This window comes from Protopterus annectens, chromosome 14.part0, assembly GCF_019279795.1.
Source record: "Protopterus annectens isolate FY-2018-M chromosome 14.part0, PAN1.0, whole genome shotgun sequence".
NCBI classification, from domain to species: domain Eukaryota; kingdom Metazoa; phylum Chordata; order Ceratodontiformes; family Protopteridae; genus Protopterus; species Protopterus annectens.
This window is the reverse complement of record NC_056748.1, coordinates 1,014,163,660-1,014,183,313: the sequence shown is the minus strand read 5'-3', so window position 1 is coordinate 1,014,183,313 and position 19,654 is coordinate 1,014,163,660. Positions and strand designations below refer to the sequence as shown.

The window sequence follows — 19,654 nt, the reverse complement described above, 5'->3', positions numbered from 1 at the left end:
AGACTGATGTAGTCATTTGGCACACAGATATCACTGAAGTGGTTTCAATGGTCAGCACTGCACCAGTCTGTTCCTATGCAGATATGTACACATTTTTTGCAACATCAGGTATAGAGCCTGGGATCCCATTTTGCTGCCTGGTGCAATCTAGTAGGGATAAAGGCTGAAAACCAAATTATGTATCTCTGCATCCTTTCAGTACATAACTTTGCAGTTTGTCCTTGTTCAGAGAACACTGAACAGTTTTAGCTCCTGTCTCTGAATCCCTTTATCTGTTATGCGTTTATATGATCATTTTTAAAGTATTAAATAATAATGGCCTGTTTAGCTTCATAAATTATTTAGTGAACAGCTGTAATTACACTGTATATATTTTCTTCTATGTATAATTCAAACACTACATGTTTAACTTTGTTATATAAAATGCTGCAAGTGAGTAGAGCTATTGCTCTACTGAGTAAATAAGGGTTGAGAAACATTGCAACACTTCTGGGCATTTAAATAAATGAACAAAGAGCACTAGACATGCATTTTAGATTATGGTTTTTGTGTGATGAAGTTAGCACTCTGGAGCTTCTTTGCTGTTATCTGTTCCTGAGTGTTTTTGAACAAGTACGCATTAATTCTTGAAGGCCATAATCCAAATTCCATTCTTTCAAATTTACCCTAACAGTTAAAAGCCCACAATCTCTTGCTTTCTTATTTAAAGTTAAAATGATCTGCCTCACAGAACATACTGTGTGATAATAATTGCTCCGATATTTTTTCATTCTAAAAAAAAAATGTTCAGATCCTATGCCAGGTTATAAACCTGACAGTTTCCTTTCAGACCTTTTTTTTTTTTTTTTTTTGGCATGCTAAAGGTGGTTTGCTAAAGCTTGGCCTGAAGTAATGTACTAATGTAAATAGTCATTGCTGCAGAGGTTTGCATTAACAACATCATTGCATTAGAAGCACTGCATATAGGAGTGTGTGTGGATTGTGTACTAGGAAGCCTGCAGTGTGGATTATGTACTAGGAATGCTGCAGTGGCTTTTATAGAGAATGCTGTGGGTGGGCAATCATGGTAGTATAGTGCAAAGTACATATGGTTACTTACTCCTGAATAAATGCCACAGAGCTGTAGCATGGAAGTATGGCATCCAGGGCAACACACCCATTTTGACCCAATCTAGAACGATTAAATGTATATAGTACATAATGATTAGTCTGTGCCGGTGTCCCATACATGCTGACCCCCAATGTCTAGAACCCCACCAGCCATGCCCTACTAACAGCTCCAAATGTGCCTACTATTTGGTAGAATTTCTTTAGATTACTGAGGCCTATAATGTTTTAATTGAGTTTTACATGGCAGTCATCAAAAGAGAAATTACAAAAAAACATAAGAATAACATTTCAAAAAAATCCAGGAAGCCCAATAGTAAATAATTAAACAAGTTCTCTATTGTAGTTAAGCATTTTATTTTGTCTGTAAAGAAAGAGTCAACACTTTCTTCTTTTTGAATAAAATTATAGATTTTTAATCAAGATAGATACTTGTCAGTGTGTTATGTATTAACAGTGGTTTTCAACCTTTTTACACTTGGGGACAGATGAAAATATGAAGTAACAGGATAACACCAAGAAATAGCGTAGCACTCTTTTTAAAAAAAAGAGTGTTACGCTATTTCTTGGTGTTATCCTGTTACTTCTTATTCAACAGCAGCTGCATTTTGCCTTTTTTTGTATTTTATTTGTCTGAGTTTTGGTACTTTGGTTTACAGATGAAAATATGAAAATTATTTTGGAGACCGCTAAGGGAGAAATACCATTATTTATAAGGATCCAATTAAAACAATTGCTGTTTGAGCATTGTAGGCCAAAGAATATGAAGTCTGAAACTTCAGTCCTTTTTATGAGGAACAGACCAAAAATATGAGGCAAAGTTCTGGACAGTTGAGAGGTATGCTACCTACCTATCTCTTGTGCGTGCCTATACACACACACACACACACACACACACACACAGACACACACACACACCTACCAATAGCTCTCAACCAAAAAGGGACAAATCCCAACAGAATCGTGGACAAATCCAGAAGTAGCCAGGTATACTTTTCATATATTAGTGTTATTAACTTGAGACATTGACAAAATAACAGAACATGAGTGAATACACATTTTTCTAAAGCAAAAGAAGTCTGTGACTCTAATTATTATCATTATTTATTAAGTATAATTCATCACTGTTTCTCCAAAAGTCATCTGAAAATGCACTCACTCAAGGCACTCCTTAAAATGGGGAACATCGATATATGTGCAGTAACTGAAACCTGGTTCAAGGCTCCAGAGAGCACTCCTGCATTACCAGGATATAACTCATACCATATCTTTCAGCCATCTAACCAGGACTGGAACACCAAGGGCGGAGGAGTGTCCATATTCATTAAGGATATCCACACCTCCAGGCTAGTTGCCCAACATAATGCATCTGAAATTATCCAAGTGCAACTAACTCTGAGCAAAACTGCAATCCATATTGTAGCTTGCTACAGATCCCCCACCATGCCCCAGGATTCCCACTCCTCTTTTCTTGATATACTGGAAATTATTAGGGTTCAACCAAACACTATAATAATGTGCGATTTCAACTACCCCACCATTAACTGGGAAAACTACTCATGTACCAACTCCTTTGCTCAATGCTTTCTAGAATTCATAAACTCCAGTGCCTTAGATAAACTTATCCACACCCACAACAGGGGCAATAATATCCTAGACCTAGTCATTACCAACATGAGTGACCGGTGTTCCACACCTGAAATCAACTCCTCGTTGGTCAGATCTGAACATAAACATAATCAACATAGATATTCACATCCTGACCCCACCCCCCATTAAGGAAACCACTGTAAAAATTTTCTCCAAAGCCAACTTCATGCTTCTTAAGACAGAAGTGGCAAACTTCACAACACCCATGCAGATGGACAATACAGTTATGACTGCCGAATCTTATACAAATGCACTCTATATTCACTTACACGAGTGCATGGATCATGCTATCTCTAGCAGAACCAAGATGCTATCCTTCAAAAAAAGGAAGCCAATCTGGTGGTCCCCTGCTATAAACAAATTCTACAACAGAAAGAAGAAACTGTTGCAAAAGAGAGCAAAATCCCATGAGTGGAGGAGCTCCCTGGTCAGCCTCAGTAAAAAGCTGAGATCCTTCATAAAATCCTCCAAAGCCAGCTATGAAAACAAGATTGCCACTGACTCTAAGGACAACCACAAAGCATTCTACAGCTATGTCAAGAATTTCAGTGGCAACACCCAGATATGCTCTGAGTTACAGCACGATGGCATGAAAATTATGGAATCAACTGATATCGCCAACATCCTGGCTGATGGGTTCAGTGCCAACTTTACCTCCCCCACCCCCTAAAGGGCCCATATCCATACCGGAAGAATCCAGTGCCCCTGCAATCACAACTGAGCAGGTAAAAACTGTGCTCTCCAAAGCCAAGAACACAGCATCCATGGGACCAGACAACATTCCAGGCTGCATTCTACATGAACTTCAAAATGAACTGGCTCCCCACCTAAGCACCATTTTCAGTCTCAGCCTCACATCAGGCTTTGTACCCACTGAATGGTGCACAGCAACAGTTATACCACTCCACAAAGGGGGAGCCACCATGGACCCCAGGAACTATCGCCCTATTAGCCTGAGAAGCCTGGTTTGCAAGGCCATGGAACGTATCATCATGGAACTCATAAACAAAGACATTGGTAACCTCCAAACTCTGGACCCCACCCAGTTTGGGTTTGTGAAGGGCAGATCATGCCTCCTGAACCTGATCAACTTCTTTGAAACAGTCACCAAAGCAGTAGACGAGGGAAGTCATTTCACACAGCCTACCTTGACCTCGCTAAGGTTTTCGACACCATCCCCCATTCTGGAATCATAGATAAACTCACTAAACTGGGTATAAATCCATATGTCACAAGATGGGTTGCCAGCTGACTCAATGACAGAACCCACACTGTAAAAGTTGCAGTCTCCAAATCTGACTTTACACCTATGACAAATAGAGTACCACATGGTTCAGTCTTGGGTCCTCTCCTGTTTGTTATCTACTTCTCTGAAGTACAGGCTAACACAGAGGGCCTCTGGCTGAAGAAGTTTGCAGATGACTGCAAATTAGGTGCCATAGTTGAGTCCCCAAATGACGTGGACATCTTACAGAAGGGCCTCACCGAGACTGATGCCCGGTGTCTGAGCCACGACCTCAAGCTCAATGCCAAAAAGTGCATTGTCATCCCCTTTGGTAAAACTCAGTACCCATGAACTACCACATAAGCAGCAGTCCACTTAACACCAAATGTGTGATAAGAGACCTTGGGACTAAGGAGGACAGTAATCTCTCCTTTGATAATCACATCGCCACAGTAGTGAGGAAATCCTTCTACGTGGCACACCTCATCATGAAAGAGTTCTCATCCAGGAAAAAAGAGGTCATTGTTCCCCTCTGCTCGGCTCTCATTAGACCCATTATTGAGTACAACGCTCCCTTTTAGAATGTACCTCACAAGACATCTGCAACAGCTGGAAAGGCCACAAAAATACCTCACAAAGAGGATTATGGGACTCAAACAGATGCCCTATGCTGACTATCTCAAAAAACTCCAGCTTTACTCCATAGCATATCGCCTACTCTGAGATGATTTCTGCCTAACATACAACCACACAATCAGTCTCACATAGAACAATCGCATCAACAAACAAGACACATAAACTCACAAAAACATACTCGGACTCTCTAAATAAAAATCTGCAAAAGCAGCAGAGACCTCCAAAGCAGACATCCAAGCAACCACTACCCCACAACAACTTTCACGTATCACATACTTCACAAAGTCAGTGTGCCACACAGTCACAGCCCTTAAGGCTAAATAACACACTTAATACAATAGTAATAGGAGACTCTATTGTCAGGCACACTGACGTCCCGCTCACCAGACTGAACAAGGAGAAGGTCACTGTAAGCTGCCTGTCGGGTGCCAGGATCCGCCACATAACACAAGCACTCAGGTCACTCCACAGCAGGTACAAATATGACTCTGTCATTGTCCATGTTGGTGTGAATGACCTGAGACGTACCTCCCTGGACTACATGAAAAGAGACATAGAGGAGTTCTCTGATCATGTAGCCCAGGCCGATATGACCCTGACCCTGAGTAGCATCTTGCCCTCACCAAGAATGATGCCACAGTATAAAGACAAAATGATCAATTTTAACAGTTGGCTAAGCTATTGGTGTCATTCAAAGGGGATCCAGTGTCTGTCAGCCTGGGATGACATGCTAGACAACCACGTTGCTTCACCAGGGACGGATTGCACCTGTCACCCTTAGGCTTTCAAATACTGGCTAAGGCTCTTGCCACCCCCATAGTGCCTTTTTTAGGCAATGCTCAAAAGACAAACCCACCTCCATAGACAATACCAGAAACAAAAAAACTAAGGGTAATGCTACTCAACGTCAGAAGTCTAAACCTCAAGATGCATGCACTCGAGGCACTCCTCAGTATGGAGAAAACCGATATCTGTGCAGTAACAGAAATCTGGTTCAAGGCTCCAGCAAGCACCCCAGCACTACCAGGATTCAACTCATACCATACTTTTCGGCCCCAGAACTCAGACCGAAATACTAAAGGCAGGGGAGTATCCATCTTCATCAAGGATACCCACATCTCCAGGTTAGTGGCACTGCACGAGGCAGCGGAGACCATCCATGTGCAACTAACAGTGGGCAAAAGTGCTTTTCAGTTTGTAGCCTGCTACAGATCACCCACCTTGTCTCAGGACCCCCACTCAGCATTCCTGAGAACATTGGAGAATATGAAGGTTTCACCAAACACCATGATACTGGGGGACTTCAACTACCCAAACATTGACTGGGAAAACTACTCAAGTCCCAACTCTTTTGCCCAATGGTTCCTGGAGTTTATAAACTCAAACGCCATGGAACAACTGGTCACCACTCCCACAAGAGGGGACAACATATTGGACCTGGTCATCACCAACGTGGGGGATCAATGTTCCACACCAGAGGTAAACCCCTCGTTGGTAAGATCAGACCACAAACTAATCACAATGAACATCCACATCCTGACCCTACCCCCAGCCAAGGAAACCACTGTGAAAAATCTCTCAAAAGCAAACTTCACACTTCTCAAGACCAAGGTAGAAAGTTTCAAAGCCCCCGGGCTAATGGAAAATGCTACCCAAACCGCAGAATCCTTTACAAATGCACTCTATGAGCACCTACAGGAATGCATGGATCGTGTCCATCCCAAGTAAAACCAAGACTCACTCCTCCAAAAACAGGAGACCAGTCTGGTGGACCCCAGCCATAAATAAGCTATACAACAGAAGGAGGAAACTATTACATGATAGGGCAAAATCCCAAAAAGGGAAGGCATCCCTGATCAGTATTAGCAAGAAACTTCACTCCATCATAAAATCATCAAAGGCTAGCTTCGAAAGAAAAATCGTCAAAGACTCTAAAGATAATCACAAGGCATTCTTTAGCTACATCAAGAATCTGGGTGGCAACTCTCAGATCTGCTCTGAGCTGGTGCAAAATGGCATAAAATACACTGAACCCACTGACATTGCCAACATCCTGGTGGACAGGTTCAGTGCAAACTTTACCCCCCCACAAAAGGGCCAGTGTCTATCCCAGAAGAATGCAGTCCCCCAGACATCACAGACACATAGGTGAAAGCAGCCCTTTCCAAAGTAAAAAAAACAGCATCAATGGGACCGGATTGTATCCTGGACTGCGTCTTACACGAGCTCCAAAAAGAACTAAACCCTCACATAAACTCACTGGTCCAGCTCAGCCTTACCACAGGTTATGTACCCAAAGAATGGTGTACAGCAACAGTAATCCCGCTCCACAAAGGTAGCGCCACAATGGATCCTGGGAACTATCGCCCTATAAGCCTGACTAGCCTGGTCTGCAAGGCTGTGGAGCGCATCATCATGGATCTCATAAACAAAGACATTGGGAACCTCCAGGCACTGGACCCTACCCAATTCGGCTTTGTTAAAGGCAGATCTTGCCTCTTAAACCTAGTTGACTTTTTTGAAACAGCCACCAAAGCCATAGATGAGGGAAAGGTAGTCCACACAGCCTACCTGGACCTCACAAAGGCCTTTGACACAATACCCCACTCTGGCATCATAAATAAGCTTACCAGCTTAAATATCAACCCATATGTCACAAGATGGGTTGCAAACTGGCTCAGGGATAGAACTCACATGGTCAGAGGTGCGGGTGCCATGTCCGACTCTAAACCAGTTACAAGTGGTGGCCCACAGGGCTCAGTCCTCGGACCCCTCTTGTTCGGTATATACTTTACTGAGGTACAGGCAAGCACGGGAGGACTGTGGCTGACCAAGTCCACAGATGACTGCAAACTGGGAGCCATAATCGACTCTCCGGCTGACACAAGCATCCTCCAGAAGGGTCGTACGGAGATGGATACCTGGTGTCAGAACCATGGCCTCAAGCTAAATGCCAAAAAGTGTATAGTCATCCCCTTTGGGAAAAACAAAGTGCCCACAAACTACCACATAGGAGGTAATCCACTAAGTATGGAAGAAGTAATTAGGGATCTGTGGACCCAAGTAGATAGTAACCTCTCCTTTGACAATCACATTGCCAAAGTGGTTAGAAAAACCTTCTATATAGCTCACCTAATCACAAAAGGGTTCACATCTAGATCAAGCGAGGTCATTGTGCCCCTCTACTCATCGCTCATCAGGCCCTTAATTGAGTACAATGCCCCATTTGGGATGTATCTTACCCGACACCTGCAACAGCTGGAGAGACCTCAAAAGTACCTCACCAAGAGGATCGCGGGCCTCAAACAGATGCCCTATGCAGCTCGACTAAAGAAACTCCAGCTCTACTCAGTTGCTTACTGCCTACTCAGAGGCGATCTCTGCCTGACATACAAGGCCATGTCTAACCCGGAATTGATGGACATGCTCCACCTCAAGAAAGCCAAATCCATTAGAGCTACGCACTTCATGGATTTAAACCTCAGCACAACAATAAATAGGACATGCTGGAGGGATAGATTCATATCCCAGAGGCTTCCCTCGCTCTGGAATAGAATCCTGGTTCATGTTAGGCAGAGCCCCTTGCTGACCCTCTTCAAGAGAAATCTTGATGAGTGGATGGGAAATCGTAAATTTACTCCTGGGATCACTTCTATGACCCTGCTAGACAGAGGCTCAGGAATCTAGTCTAAAAGGGTGGTGAAAGCCAACACAGTCTGGCTAGACTTATAAATGCCCTAGGGCAGATAGCCTAGTACCTACCTATGAACCTATGAACAAAGCTATGTCAAACCCAAAGCTGTTTGACATGCTACACCTAAAGAAATCCCAATCCCTACTAGCTACATGCTCCAGGAACCTAAACCTTGTCACCACAATAAACAGAACATGCTGGAGGGATAGATTCCAGTCCCAGAGACTTCCCATACTCTGGAAAAGCTACCTATCCATGTCAAGCAGAGTTCCTCACTAGTACTCTTCAAGAAAAATCTTGATGAGTGGATGGGAAATAGGAAATTCACCCTGGGGATCACTTTTGTGGCTCTGCTCGACAGGGGCACAGGAAAACAACCTTCTTGGGTGGCAAAAGCCAGGGAACCTTGTTGGCTAGGCTTATATAGGCCCTTGGGCCGATAGCCTAGTACCTACCTATGAACCATGTTTAGGTGGGATTAAGAGGGACAGAGCTAAAATTTCAGTCAAAATCAGGGATGTCCCTGAAAATCAGGGACATTTGAGAGGTGTGCACCTACCTACCTCCCTCTGACACACACACACGCACACACACACACACACACACACACACACACACACACACACACACACACACACACACACACACACACATACACACACACACGAACACCTCCCTCTTACACAGACACATAACATACCTTTCAACCTCTTAGCATAAGAAACCTGGACAAAGCCTGTCATAATGGGAGGACAAAGGCCCAAAACTAGGGACACATTTTAAATATTGTTCTTATAGACTTAGGAAGATGCTAGGATTTGTGTTAGAATGCACTTTCTGAAGGATATGAAGTCTGAAAGTGAAATGCACTTCATTATTTAGTGATTTAATACACAGATCATCCCAGTGATTTGTCAAAAAAAGACACAATTTTTATAAGGAATAGACCAAAAATATAAGGCAAAAATCTGGACATTCTGTGAAAATCTGTACAGCTGAGAGGTATGAACACACACACACACACACACACACACACACACACACACACACACACACACACACCCTACCTCCCCCTTACAACCCCCCCTAACCACTCAACCTCTTAGAGCAAGAAGTCTGGACAAAGCGACAAATAATGGGGGGACAAAGACCCCAAAATAGGGACAAGCTTTAAACATTGCTCTAACAAACTTAGAAAGTTGATAGAACGAGCTTTGCATTAGTATGAATTTTCTGAAGGATATGAAGTCTAAAGCTCAAATGTCTGCCATTATTTTCTGACTTCAGTCCTCAATGATTAGCCAGTGATTTTCCAGAAAAACACAATTTTGTGAGATACAGAACAAAAATATGAGACACACACACACACACACACACACACACACACACACACACACACACACACACACACACACACACACACTTACCTCCCTCTTACACACACACACACACACACACACACACACACACACACACACACACACACACAGCCTCCTTCCTTCTTACACACACACACAGACCTCCCTTCTTCTTACATACACCCCCCCTACCTACCTACTTCTTACACACATGCACACATACCCCTACCTACCTACTACTTTTACACACACACATACACACAGACCTACCTCTCACTTGTCACTTGTCCGTTCATGGTCCGCAGTCCAAGCATCTTCAAGAATTCATATTCCATGCATGCAGAAGACAAAGAAGTAAATTGGTCGCACAGACCCAACCAGTGTTTGTGACCTGTTTCCATCTTCTGCATCTTTGTGACTGGACACAAAGGTCATTCTTAAAGAACACCCTTAAAATAGTACATCATTTTTTGTTTTCTTTTTCTTTTTACCAGTCCACCAGCCCATTTTGTCACCGGCCCTTCTGGCATTTGCCAGAACTGTCATACGCACAGTTCGCCCCTGCTTTCATGGACCAGCAGGAAATTTCTGCCAGACTGGACCCAATGCAGGGACCGAGGTTGAAAAACAATGATTTAGAATATGGTAGCTTAACTCATTTCACTGGTTTGTCCAAATACTTGTGTGTCCAGCTGCTGTAGTTTCTATCAAGGATATCTATCAAAAGAATTACAGAACTGAGCACATTAACTTCAAATCTGGTCACCCTAAATACCTGGTTCTGCTGGAAGAAACAACTTACCCCACTTAACTCTTGCCATCTTTCCCTCCCAAATAAACTCCTTCAATTCTTTATTAGTTATGGTCCACAGCTCCTTCTGTGGTTGGCAGATCTATGCCTGGCCTGCGTATAATCAAGGGACAAGAACTATTTTCACTGATTGCACTACACTATCCATATCCATAGACAATAACTTCCAATTTATCAATTTTTGTATTATCTTTTATTTAGACTTTTCCCACATAGCCTTAGTTGCCATAATATAATTATTTTTAATCCAATCACTTAATGCTTCATCTTATGTCCACATAAATATGGGTATTGTGTATGAATTCATGTGTGGGGACACAGTTTTGCGCTATAATATTTGTTTTACCTTCATTTATGTTGTATACTTGAAGATAATGAAGCTGTCTCAAAATGTTCCGTAACACCAAAATATCCTCTTCTGAATTTATCACATACGAAATAATATCATCTGCAAATAAAGCTATTTTTCTTGAGTACCATATCAGTTATGCCTTTGAATGTGTTAGCCACTTATTTTCTTTGCCAGTGGCTCTATGTGTGAGAGAAAAGAGGACACCGCTGCCTAGTTCCTGTATTTTAAAGACAGCTTATTAGAGAGAAACCCTCACCCCCTGATTCTTGTCTCTGACCCTTCATATATCACCTTAATTAACCCAATTATTCTGTCAGGAAATGCCAATACAACCATTGCCCTACTCATAAAATCCAAGCTAACTCTGTCAAATGCCTTCTCTTGATTGGGAACCACCAACAATAGCAGGGTTTTCTTGCACTCTGCTTCCCTCTGGATCATCACAATTCTGCTAATATTGTCAAATATTTGCCTCCATTCCACAAAGCCACATTCATGCATGTATGTCACCTTTGGCAATACATTAGCCATTCTCTCAGCTAGTATAAACATAAAGACATATAATCTTGGTTCAAAATTGAAATTAGTCTATATGAAGTTGAATTTAAAGGGTCTTTTGCCCACTTAAGATAATACAGCCAACACTGCTTTCTTCCAAGATGCTGGTATTTATTGTTCGTCCGTTTAAAATATTGTTAAACATAACCTTCCAGACCTTTGGCACTTTCTTCTCTCCTAACTTCCAAACTTCTGCAGGAATTCCATCTGTTCGTGTTGACTTCCCTTTTGATTGAATACACATCAGTATTTTTAACTCTTCTCCTCCCATCTTAGCTCTTAAATCTTGATCCTCATCTTCATCTAACCTTAGCGTAGTTAGGTCTTTAATAAATATTTCCATTTGTGTCTTGGTTACCCATTCCTCTGTTCTATACAAATTTTCAGAGTTTCTGAATTATCTCTGTATAGGGTCTCTATTTTTCCTAGTCATAGGCTCCCGAAATTTGACAACATCCCCTTCTATTTTCTGCTGTCTTAGTCTTTGTGCTAATAGTTATTGTGCACAGGGGCGGTTATCAAAAATATATACTTTACAGCAACCTGTCTAACCTCATGCATATTATCCAAACAGCCCCTTATTTTCCGTAACAATTGCTCCTCGTCTTGTTCTGTAAAATTCAGCAACCTGTCTAACTCATGATTATTATCCAAATAGTCTCTTATTTTCCCTTTAGAACTCAAGAATTTCTGCTCTTCTTGTTCTGAAAGATTCCCCTTCGTCTGCAATACTTTAATCTTTGCTAATTAATCTCTCTAAAAAAATTCCTATTGCTGATTTCCTGTATCTCTTTCTCTCTCATTTCTACCATATTTTAAATTCTGTCCTCATTTTATCCCACTCTTCAGCTATTCCTTCTGAAGAAATTTGTAACAACTTTTGAATTGCTTCTATTACTGATTCCTTAAGTTCCCCTCCTTTATAGCAGATAAGTAAGATGCCTTATTTGTGCTTGATTATCCTGCATTTTATCTTTATGTTTATTGGTGCATCATGGTCTGAAGTAGTTGATGTGTTTCAAAGCTTTCAATTAAATACCTGTGCTCCTGTGAAGTATATTTTCAGTTCAATCTAACCCAGTTTTTGTACCACACGGAGTAATAATTATATCCGTATGAGTTTTTGGTAATTTTTCCACATCTTCCGAAACAAATGTTCTTATAAATTTCTTCAAAACTCTACCCTCTTTTGTTATGTTTTCCCTTTCTACATCCCTCCATACATCTTCACTAGTACATATTAGGCTCCAACCCCAGCCCATGAAAAATATTCCTTAGTGAAAGCTAATTACCGCTCTCATAAGTCACGTAAGCTCCTTAATAATAGTTTAAGATAGAATGTAAATACATTGGAATGTAATCCTTCATCCCTTCCAATAATCCCTTATTACTACAAATCTATCCTTGTTGTCTTTCTGTGCCACCTGTATCATTATTGAAGACCCCCTCACATTCAGCATTATTCACCTTTTCTTCCATTTCTCTCTCATACCCGGCTAAATAACCATTCTAAAATCCTATTTTTGTCAATTTTACACACTCATTTCTAAGGGTGCTCCTGTAACATTACTATTGTTACCCTACACTTCTTAATATAATTCAATATGATATGCTTCTTGTCCATACATACATTGCCATTCATATTCCATGAAATGATTAATAAGGAAGTCATTGTGATAAAATTTTATTACTTTGAATTGTAAATGACAGTTTACGTGAAGTAACTGTATAGTAGTAAGGATGCATGGATTGAGATGTGTGAGGAAATGTAACGAGTTTCCTATGAATAATGTTTTACACAACTCAGTGACTGAAAGTGCACAGATTGTGGGAACATTGTTTCATAGATTTCCACTAAAAATAGATGAAATGCTATTTGTGTGATTTATCAGGTCAATGGAAGACATTCTTAAAATTTACAGCAACTTCCTCATCTAAGAGCTGCATCAACTCTGTAAAAGTTTGCAGATGTGCTTCTTCTTTTTTTCCAAAGTAGACAGAGTAGCAGCTTTTCTCCTCCTTCGTCAGCTCTGTTTTTTATCCACCGTCAAGAAATAAACCAGAAGCTGTCCCATCCTCAGATATTCAGGATCATAGCTCAAAATAAGACAGTTGAGCCATACCTTTCAACATGCAGACACAGAAAATAGGAACAAAGGCCATTGAAAACAGGAACATCCAAATGAACATCTGGGCATCTAATTAGCATAAAGTTTGAATATCACTTCCTGCTTCCAGTAGTAATGTGTGACTTGGGAAACTACTCAGAAACACACATTTATAAAATACAGAGTAACAAAAACACTGGAAAATTATAAGCACACAATGAAAGAGACAGTATAAAATCTGGAGACTTTAATTAACTGTATTGTACAATTCTACCACACAGTGTAATTTATTTTTACTTCAGAAAAATTGAGTTATAAAAAGTGTGTCCTCTTTAAATTATTATTGCCATGTTGGTCATGTAATGTGATTTTCGGTCACTAGACACCTTCAAAAATCACATGTGATGAGACTGAAGGGGGGGTGGGGTTGAGGAGAAACATTAAGACAGACCAGCAGACATAATGGCTAAGGTCTTTGCCTCCCATGCATAAGGTACAAAGTTCAAGCATAATCTCTGGCAAATGCTTGAATGGAGTTTTCTTTTTCTCCCTGTATCTCTCAAAAAACATGCTGAGTGTTTCCATCTCAAGCACACCCAAGAATGGAGTTGTATCTAGCAGTACAGACTCTAGATGGTGCCCTATACGGGAAGAGTTCTATAGACCAACCACTTTGGGCATCAGCTGTGGTGCACATTATCCTCTAGATAGGAAAACATGCCTTACAGACTGTGCACCATGACTGGGCTAGCCACTCCATGGTTTAATAATTGGCTGTATATGATTTGGGTATGTTGACTAATGTCACCAAAAATAGGCTTGGATATTTGCTGGTGATAGGCGGATTGAGGACCCAGCCTACTTTAACATATACCTAAGCTAACTGGGAAGGGTGTATGTGCCCCTTTTGACCAGTGTGTGCCCACCATAAAGCCCAGAAGCATTTCAATAAGGTACTGGCCAGCTGGTGTATGGTTGCCCAGTCTGGGTTACTTGGCATAACTCTTTTGAGAGAAAGCTGGATGTAAAACCAATCAACTTGCCAAACATGAAATAAGTATTCCTACACTCAGTGTAAGTTCACTGACAGGATGAAGCATGGATGACATGAATGCAAAGAGGAGATGGACATCCTATTTTTCCAGAAGACAAGGTGGAGCAACAGTGCAGCAAAGACATTTAGTTTGGCATCCAGAGTCTACAACTTGGGAGACTAGACTAGAAATTATGTGGAATTTGTGATGAGGGAAAGACTTCAGAAGGCAGTGAGGGATGCATAGCCGGCCTTAAGCATAGGCCAGCTAGGCAGCCACCTAGGGTGCTGCTCTAACAGGGACACTTTTCCACTATTTATTTGGTGTAGGTAGGCCAGGATGGGGGCACCAGGTGGTGTGGGGGGGGGGTGGTGCCATGGAGACCTTTTGCCTAGGGCACCAGCTGACCTAAGACGCTCCTGGAGGGATGTCATTAGAATTAGTGACAAAGTCATGATAATCATATTGCAGTGTAAAGATAGGGTACTTTTCATAATCTCAGCCTATGCTGCATAGCAGGGTTGTGATAGTGAGGAAAGAGTGCATTCAGACTGCATTTTACAGGACCTACTAGATAAAGTGGGGCAACATGAATTGGCATTGATAATGGGTGACCTGAATACAGATATCGGGACAGAAGGAACATGATGTGAGGAACGCCTGGGCCCACATAGGTGGGACAACAGGAATAACGAAGAATAGGCCATTCTAGACTTCTGTCTGACAAATGACTTGATGGTGGCCAAGACATGGTTCAGCAACACAGACACTCATAAGATCACATACAAGAGTGGCCAACATGCAACTCAGATAGACTTCCTCCTAGTAAGGAATGTGTAGAATTATTGATTGCAAAGTCATTCCCAGTGAAACAGTCAGCCCACAGCATAAACCACTGGTTTTCAAAATCAGCTGCAAGCAGTGGTCAGAGAAAGCCCTAAGGTCAACAGAGATTAGGCTAAAGACTGGAGAGAACACAGAAAATGTCAAGGAATTACACTGGGCTCTTGCACCTCAGTAAGAAGAACAAGTAGGTACAGTTGAGGAAGAATTGCAGCTCCTTAAAGCAGCATGTGCAAGGACTATAGAAGAGATATGCCGCCAAGCAAGATAATTGAGAAAAGCTGATGGTGGACTGCAGAAGTCCAGAAAGTCATCAAAAGAAAGGAGGAGAGCAAGAAAACATGGGAAATACACAAGTCAGATCAGGATAAGAAAGTGTACTGGTTGGCTAACAAAGAGGCTATGAGAACAACTGCAGTAGTAAAGCATGAGGCATCAGAGGCACTCTACCAGCCAGACCTCTCAACTGTCCAGATTTTTGCAGAATGCCCAGATGATTACATCTTTTTTGATTGGTTCCCCATAAAACACGTGGTTCTCTGGGAAATCACTAATGATTGAAGTCACTAGATAATGACATACATTTGAGTTTCAGACTTTATATCATTAAGAAGATGGATGCTAACATAAATTATGTTATTCTAGTAACGTTCTACGTTCATAAGAACAATATTTAAAATCTGTCCCAATTTTTGGGCCTTTGTTGCCCACATTATATTAGGCTTTGCCCAGATTTCTTGCACTGAGGTTGAGAGGTATGTTACCAGCTTCTGGAAAGTGACTCAGTAGATGGAATAAAGAAACTCTATCAGGTTGCAAAGCAAAAAACAGAAAGATATAGAGATGCTCATCAGCCGTCCTTCATATTGGAAGCCAGCAACAGCCCGCTCATGAGTCCACAGGATATCAAAGGCTGTAGGAAGGAATACTTCCTAGGGATACCGAATGAAGAAAATGCCACAGTAGCTGTACTGTCCCAGACATAGACTATGTTGAAAGGAGAGGAGCTCACCCTAGAAAAGAACAGGACAAAGAAAAATGATGTCTGGAAAAGCAGCAGGCTTTGATGAGTTCACAGCAGATACGATCAAGACGTTGGGTGCGACAGTGAAGAAATGACTCCTCAGGTTACGTATAGCAGTATGGAGAGAAAGGCATATCCAGATGATTGGAGAATAAGCACACTAGTGCCAGTGTAAAAGAGCAATGGGGCCACCCACAACTGTAGGCAATACAAAAGTATCAAACACTTGTCACCCTGCATGAATGTTCTGGAGAGGGTGATTGATAAACAAATGTGCAAATTAGTAGAAAGTAATATGGCAGATGCTCATTTCAGATTCAGATCAGGGTGCAGCACAACTGCCCCGAAGTTTGCAGTGAAACAGATAGTTGAGAAGGAGCTAGAGATAAGGAAGAAGTCCAACTCGGGCATTCTTAGACTTGGAGAAAAGATATGACAAGGTCCCAAGAAAGCTGGTTTGGACATTCTTGCAGTGGATTGAAGTCCCAAAAACACTGGCAGAATTAGTGTAGGCTATGTATAAGGACCCAATGACTCATGTACAAACAGTGTTCAGACTCACAGGGGGGTTGCCAGTGGTAGTGGGTATGTATCAGAGTTCAGTTCTGAGCCCACTGATGTTCATAATGCTGATAGACTACATTAGCAAACAGGTCAGAGGGGACAGATCAGCAACATTGCTGTATGCAGATGATGTGGTATTACAGGCACATTTTGAGCAAAAATGTCAGCAAGGGAAGGGGGAATGAAATGCAAAACTGAAGACAAATAGGATGAAACTGAGTACAGATAAGACAGTTATGGCAGCAATTGAAGAAAATGAGAAGAAACTGATAATTGAGATGGAAGGGAAAATAGTGGAAAAGGTTAACAGCTTCAAGTATTTGAGAGGTTTGCTTAAAGAGAAGGGAAGTCTAAACGAGGAGCCCAAAGCTAGAATCAGAGGGGCTGCATCCAACTGGCACAGATGATCATGAATAGTGTATGACAGAGGAATGCCAAAGAAGCTGAAAAGTAAGGTATACAAAACAGTGGTAGGACCAGTACTACTATATGGTACAGGAACCTAGGCATTAAAGGTAGAGCAGCTGAGGAAGCCAGAAGTAATGAAGATGGAGTAGCTGACAGGTGGTTTGATGCACACTTTGGGACAGACAAAGAAATGAGGACATCAGAGCAGAAAGCAAAGGAGTTCCAATTGCAGAAGAAGTCTAAGAGAATGGATTGCAGTGGTTTGGCACATGTGCAGAAAAGCAGAAGACAGTCAATTGATGAGGATTAGGGACAGGCAGGAAAAAGACAAGAGAAAATGAAGGCATCCTGCAAAGGGATGGATGAGTTGTGCGAGAGAAGACCTGTGATGGTCAGGCATGACCACCTAAGAAGGTAGGAAAGGAACACTGAATCAAGAGAGATGGTGACAGTTGGCACGGAACCCAAATAGGAAAAAGGGGTTGTTGATGACGATGATAATGAGCGACATTCAGAAAATTGTGCGAAGGGTAAATCAAGCTTGAATATATGAACATATCTCCAAAAATACAGACGTCCTTAATAGAAAATAAGGACAACCTAAATCAGGAATGATAATAGAAATGTTCCTCCAAAACGGAAATGTCAGAGGTCTAACTATGGCTTTGTCATTTGTAGCTGATGGCTGTACGTCCGCATCTTTTTTATCTCCATTTCTTCAAGTAAGCCTCAGCAGTTAGTGGTGACTGCAAGAGTTTGTTTTTGAAAGGCATTTCACACTGTTCAGGTTGTACCTTTTGATGACTAATGCATTCTGTGACTGTTCTGACTCTCATGTACATTTATTTGATGTATGTTTTGGAGTTTGACCTAACCTTTGCTACTGCATGCCTGAACTTCAGAGCAGATCATGAACAGTTCCAAGGAGGAGTGAATCAGAGGCACCCAAAGAGCATTGTTTGTTCCAGACTACTGATGTAGACAGGATCAGTGTAACAATCCAGTAATTGCTTTTTTTGGAATGAAAAGGACACAACTTTGTGAGATATTGGCAGAATCATACTGTCAAAAGTGAGGAAACACTTTTACCACACCCTTCAGTTTCTATTCAAAGAACCTTTTTCCTGTTACCTTTCTACCTTGTTGTGAATAAATAGTGTAGGCACTGTAACGGCTGCTCTGTAACTACAACTAGGTATTAGTAAACAGCACTGCAAAGAACACACAGTATCCCGTTGTTTACAGAAAATAATATCTGTCTGGAAAGCCACCAAAAATGGGATTAGTCACCTACCGCTCCCTTCTCAGTAAGTGCTGGACAGTGTTGCCTTATGTTGTTTAACTGTAATATTTGTATTGAGTGTCAGTCAAGGATAGACTCCTTAAATGACATAACCAATAAATAGTGAGTAAATGCACTCAGTAATAGTAACCATCAGCAGAATATTGCTTTATACAGAGAGCCTCTTCTAACATTACCTTTTTTTTTTTTTTTTTTTATTGGATAGGTGGAGTGGCTTAAGAATGAAGATGCAATTGATCCTGTACTTGACCCAAATTTCCTAATTACTATCGACCATAACCTTATCATCAAGCAAGCCAGGCTGTCTGATACTGCCAACTACACCTGTGTGGCCAAAAACGTAGTTGGCAGGCGCCGAAGTACTACTGCCACTGTCATCGTATATGGTACATAAAGTTAATGTTTATATTTTGGAGTATGGGGTGACTGGGATGGGGTATAAAATTGTAGGTAGGAATTAAATGCAGAGATGTTGTGAACCTTTTAGTTTTGTTATTTCATGGGCTGTAAATCACAATACCTAGTACTAATCATTGCTATTATGTCAGCATCTTTGAAATTGCTGAGTGGCAGAGAAAAGTACAAGCTGAGTAATAACATCAACCTCAGACTTAATACTTTTACATGACCGCATAGCAGAAGTAGCAAGAAAACAACACAGACAGAGGGATACAACAGAACAGGTGGGCACTAAGCAGTCCTTACACATAGCCATGAAGTGCAACATTGTGTTATCTGTTATCCCACAAATTGGAGTACGTGTCATTTGGGTGTGTTTTTGTCTTTTAGTCATTTCTGCATATGAGCTTGTACTTAACTGATGTATCTAAGAATAATGCATGCTCTAACGTGTTACTTAATATTCTGCATTGGATCGTTGTAATAAACAAAGCACAACTGTAGACTTGATCCTTTGCAGCACCACAGGTATAGGCCACCAAAATATTCTGTGCAGTACCATGTGATATAATGTTTCACG

General features: G+C 41.4%; 1 protein-coding gene across 1 annotated transcript in view; it reads left to right on the top strand.

Moving 5' to 3' along the window:
- The window catches only part of UNC5B (unc-5 netrin receptor B), a 1,477,685-nt gene that overhangs the window by 1,249,235 nt on the left and 208,796 nt on the right, over nt 1–19,654 (top strand). Inside the window, exon 5 of the mRNA XM_044056822.1 lies at nt 18,881–19,061. Within this exon, the coding sequence (XP_043912757.1) occupies nt 18,881–19,061 (181 nt within the window). The remainder of the gene's footprint in view (nt 1–18,880; nt 19,062–19,654) is intronic.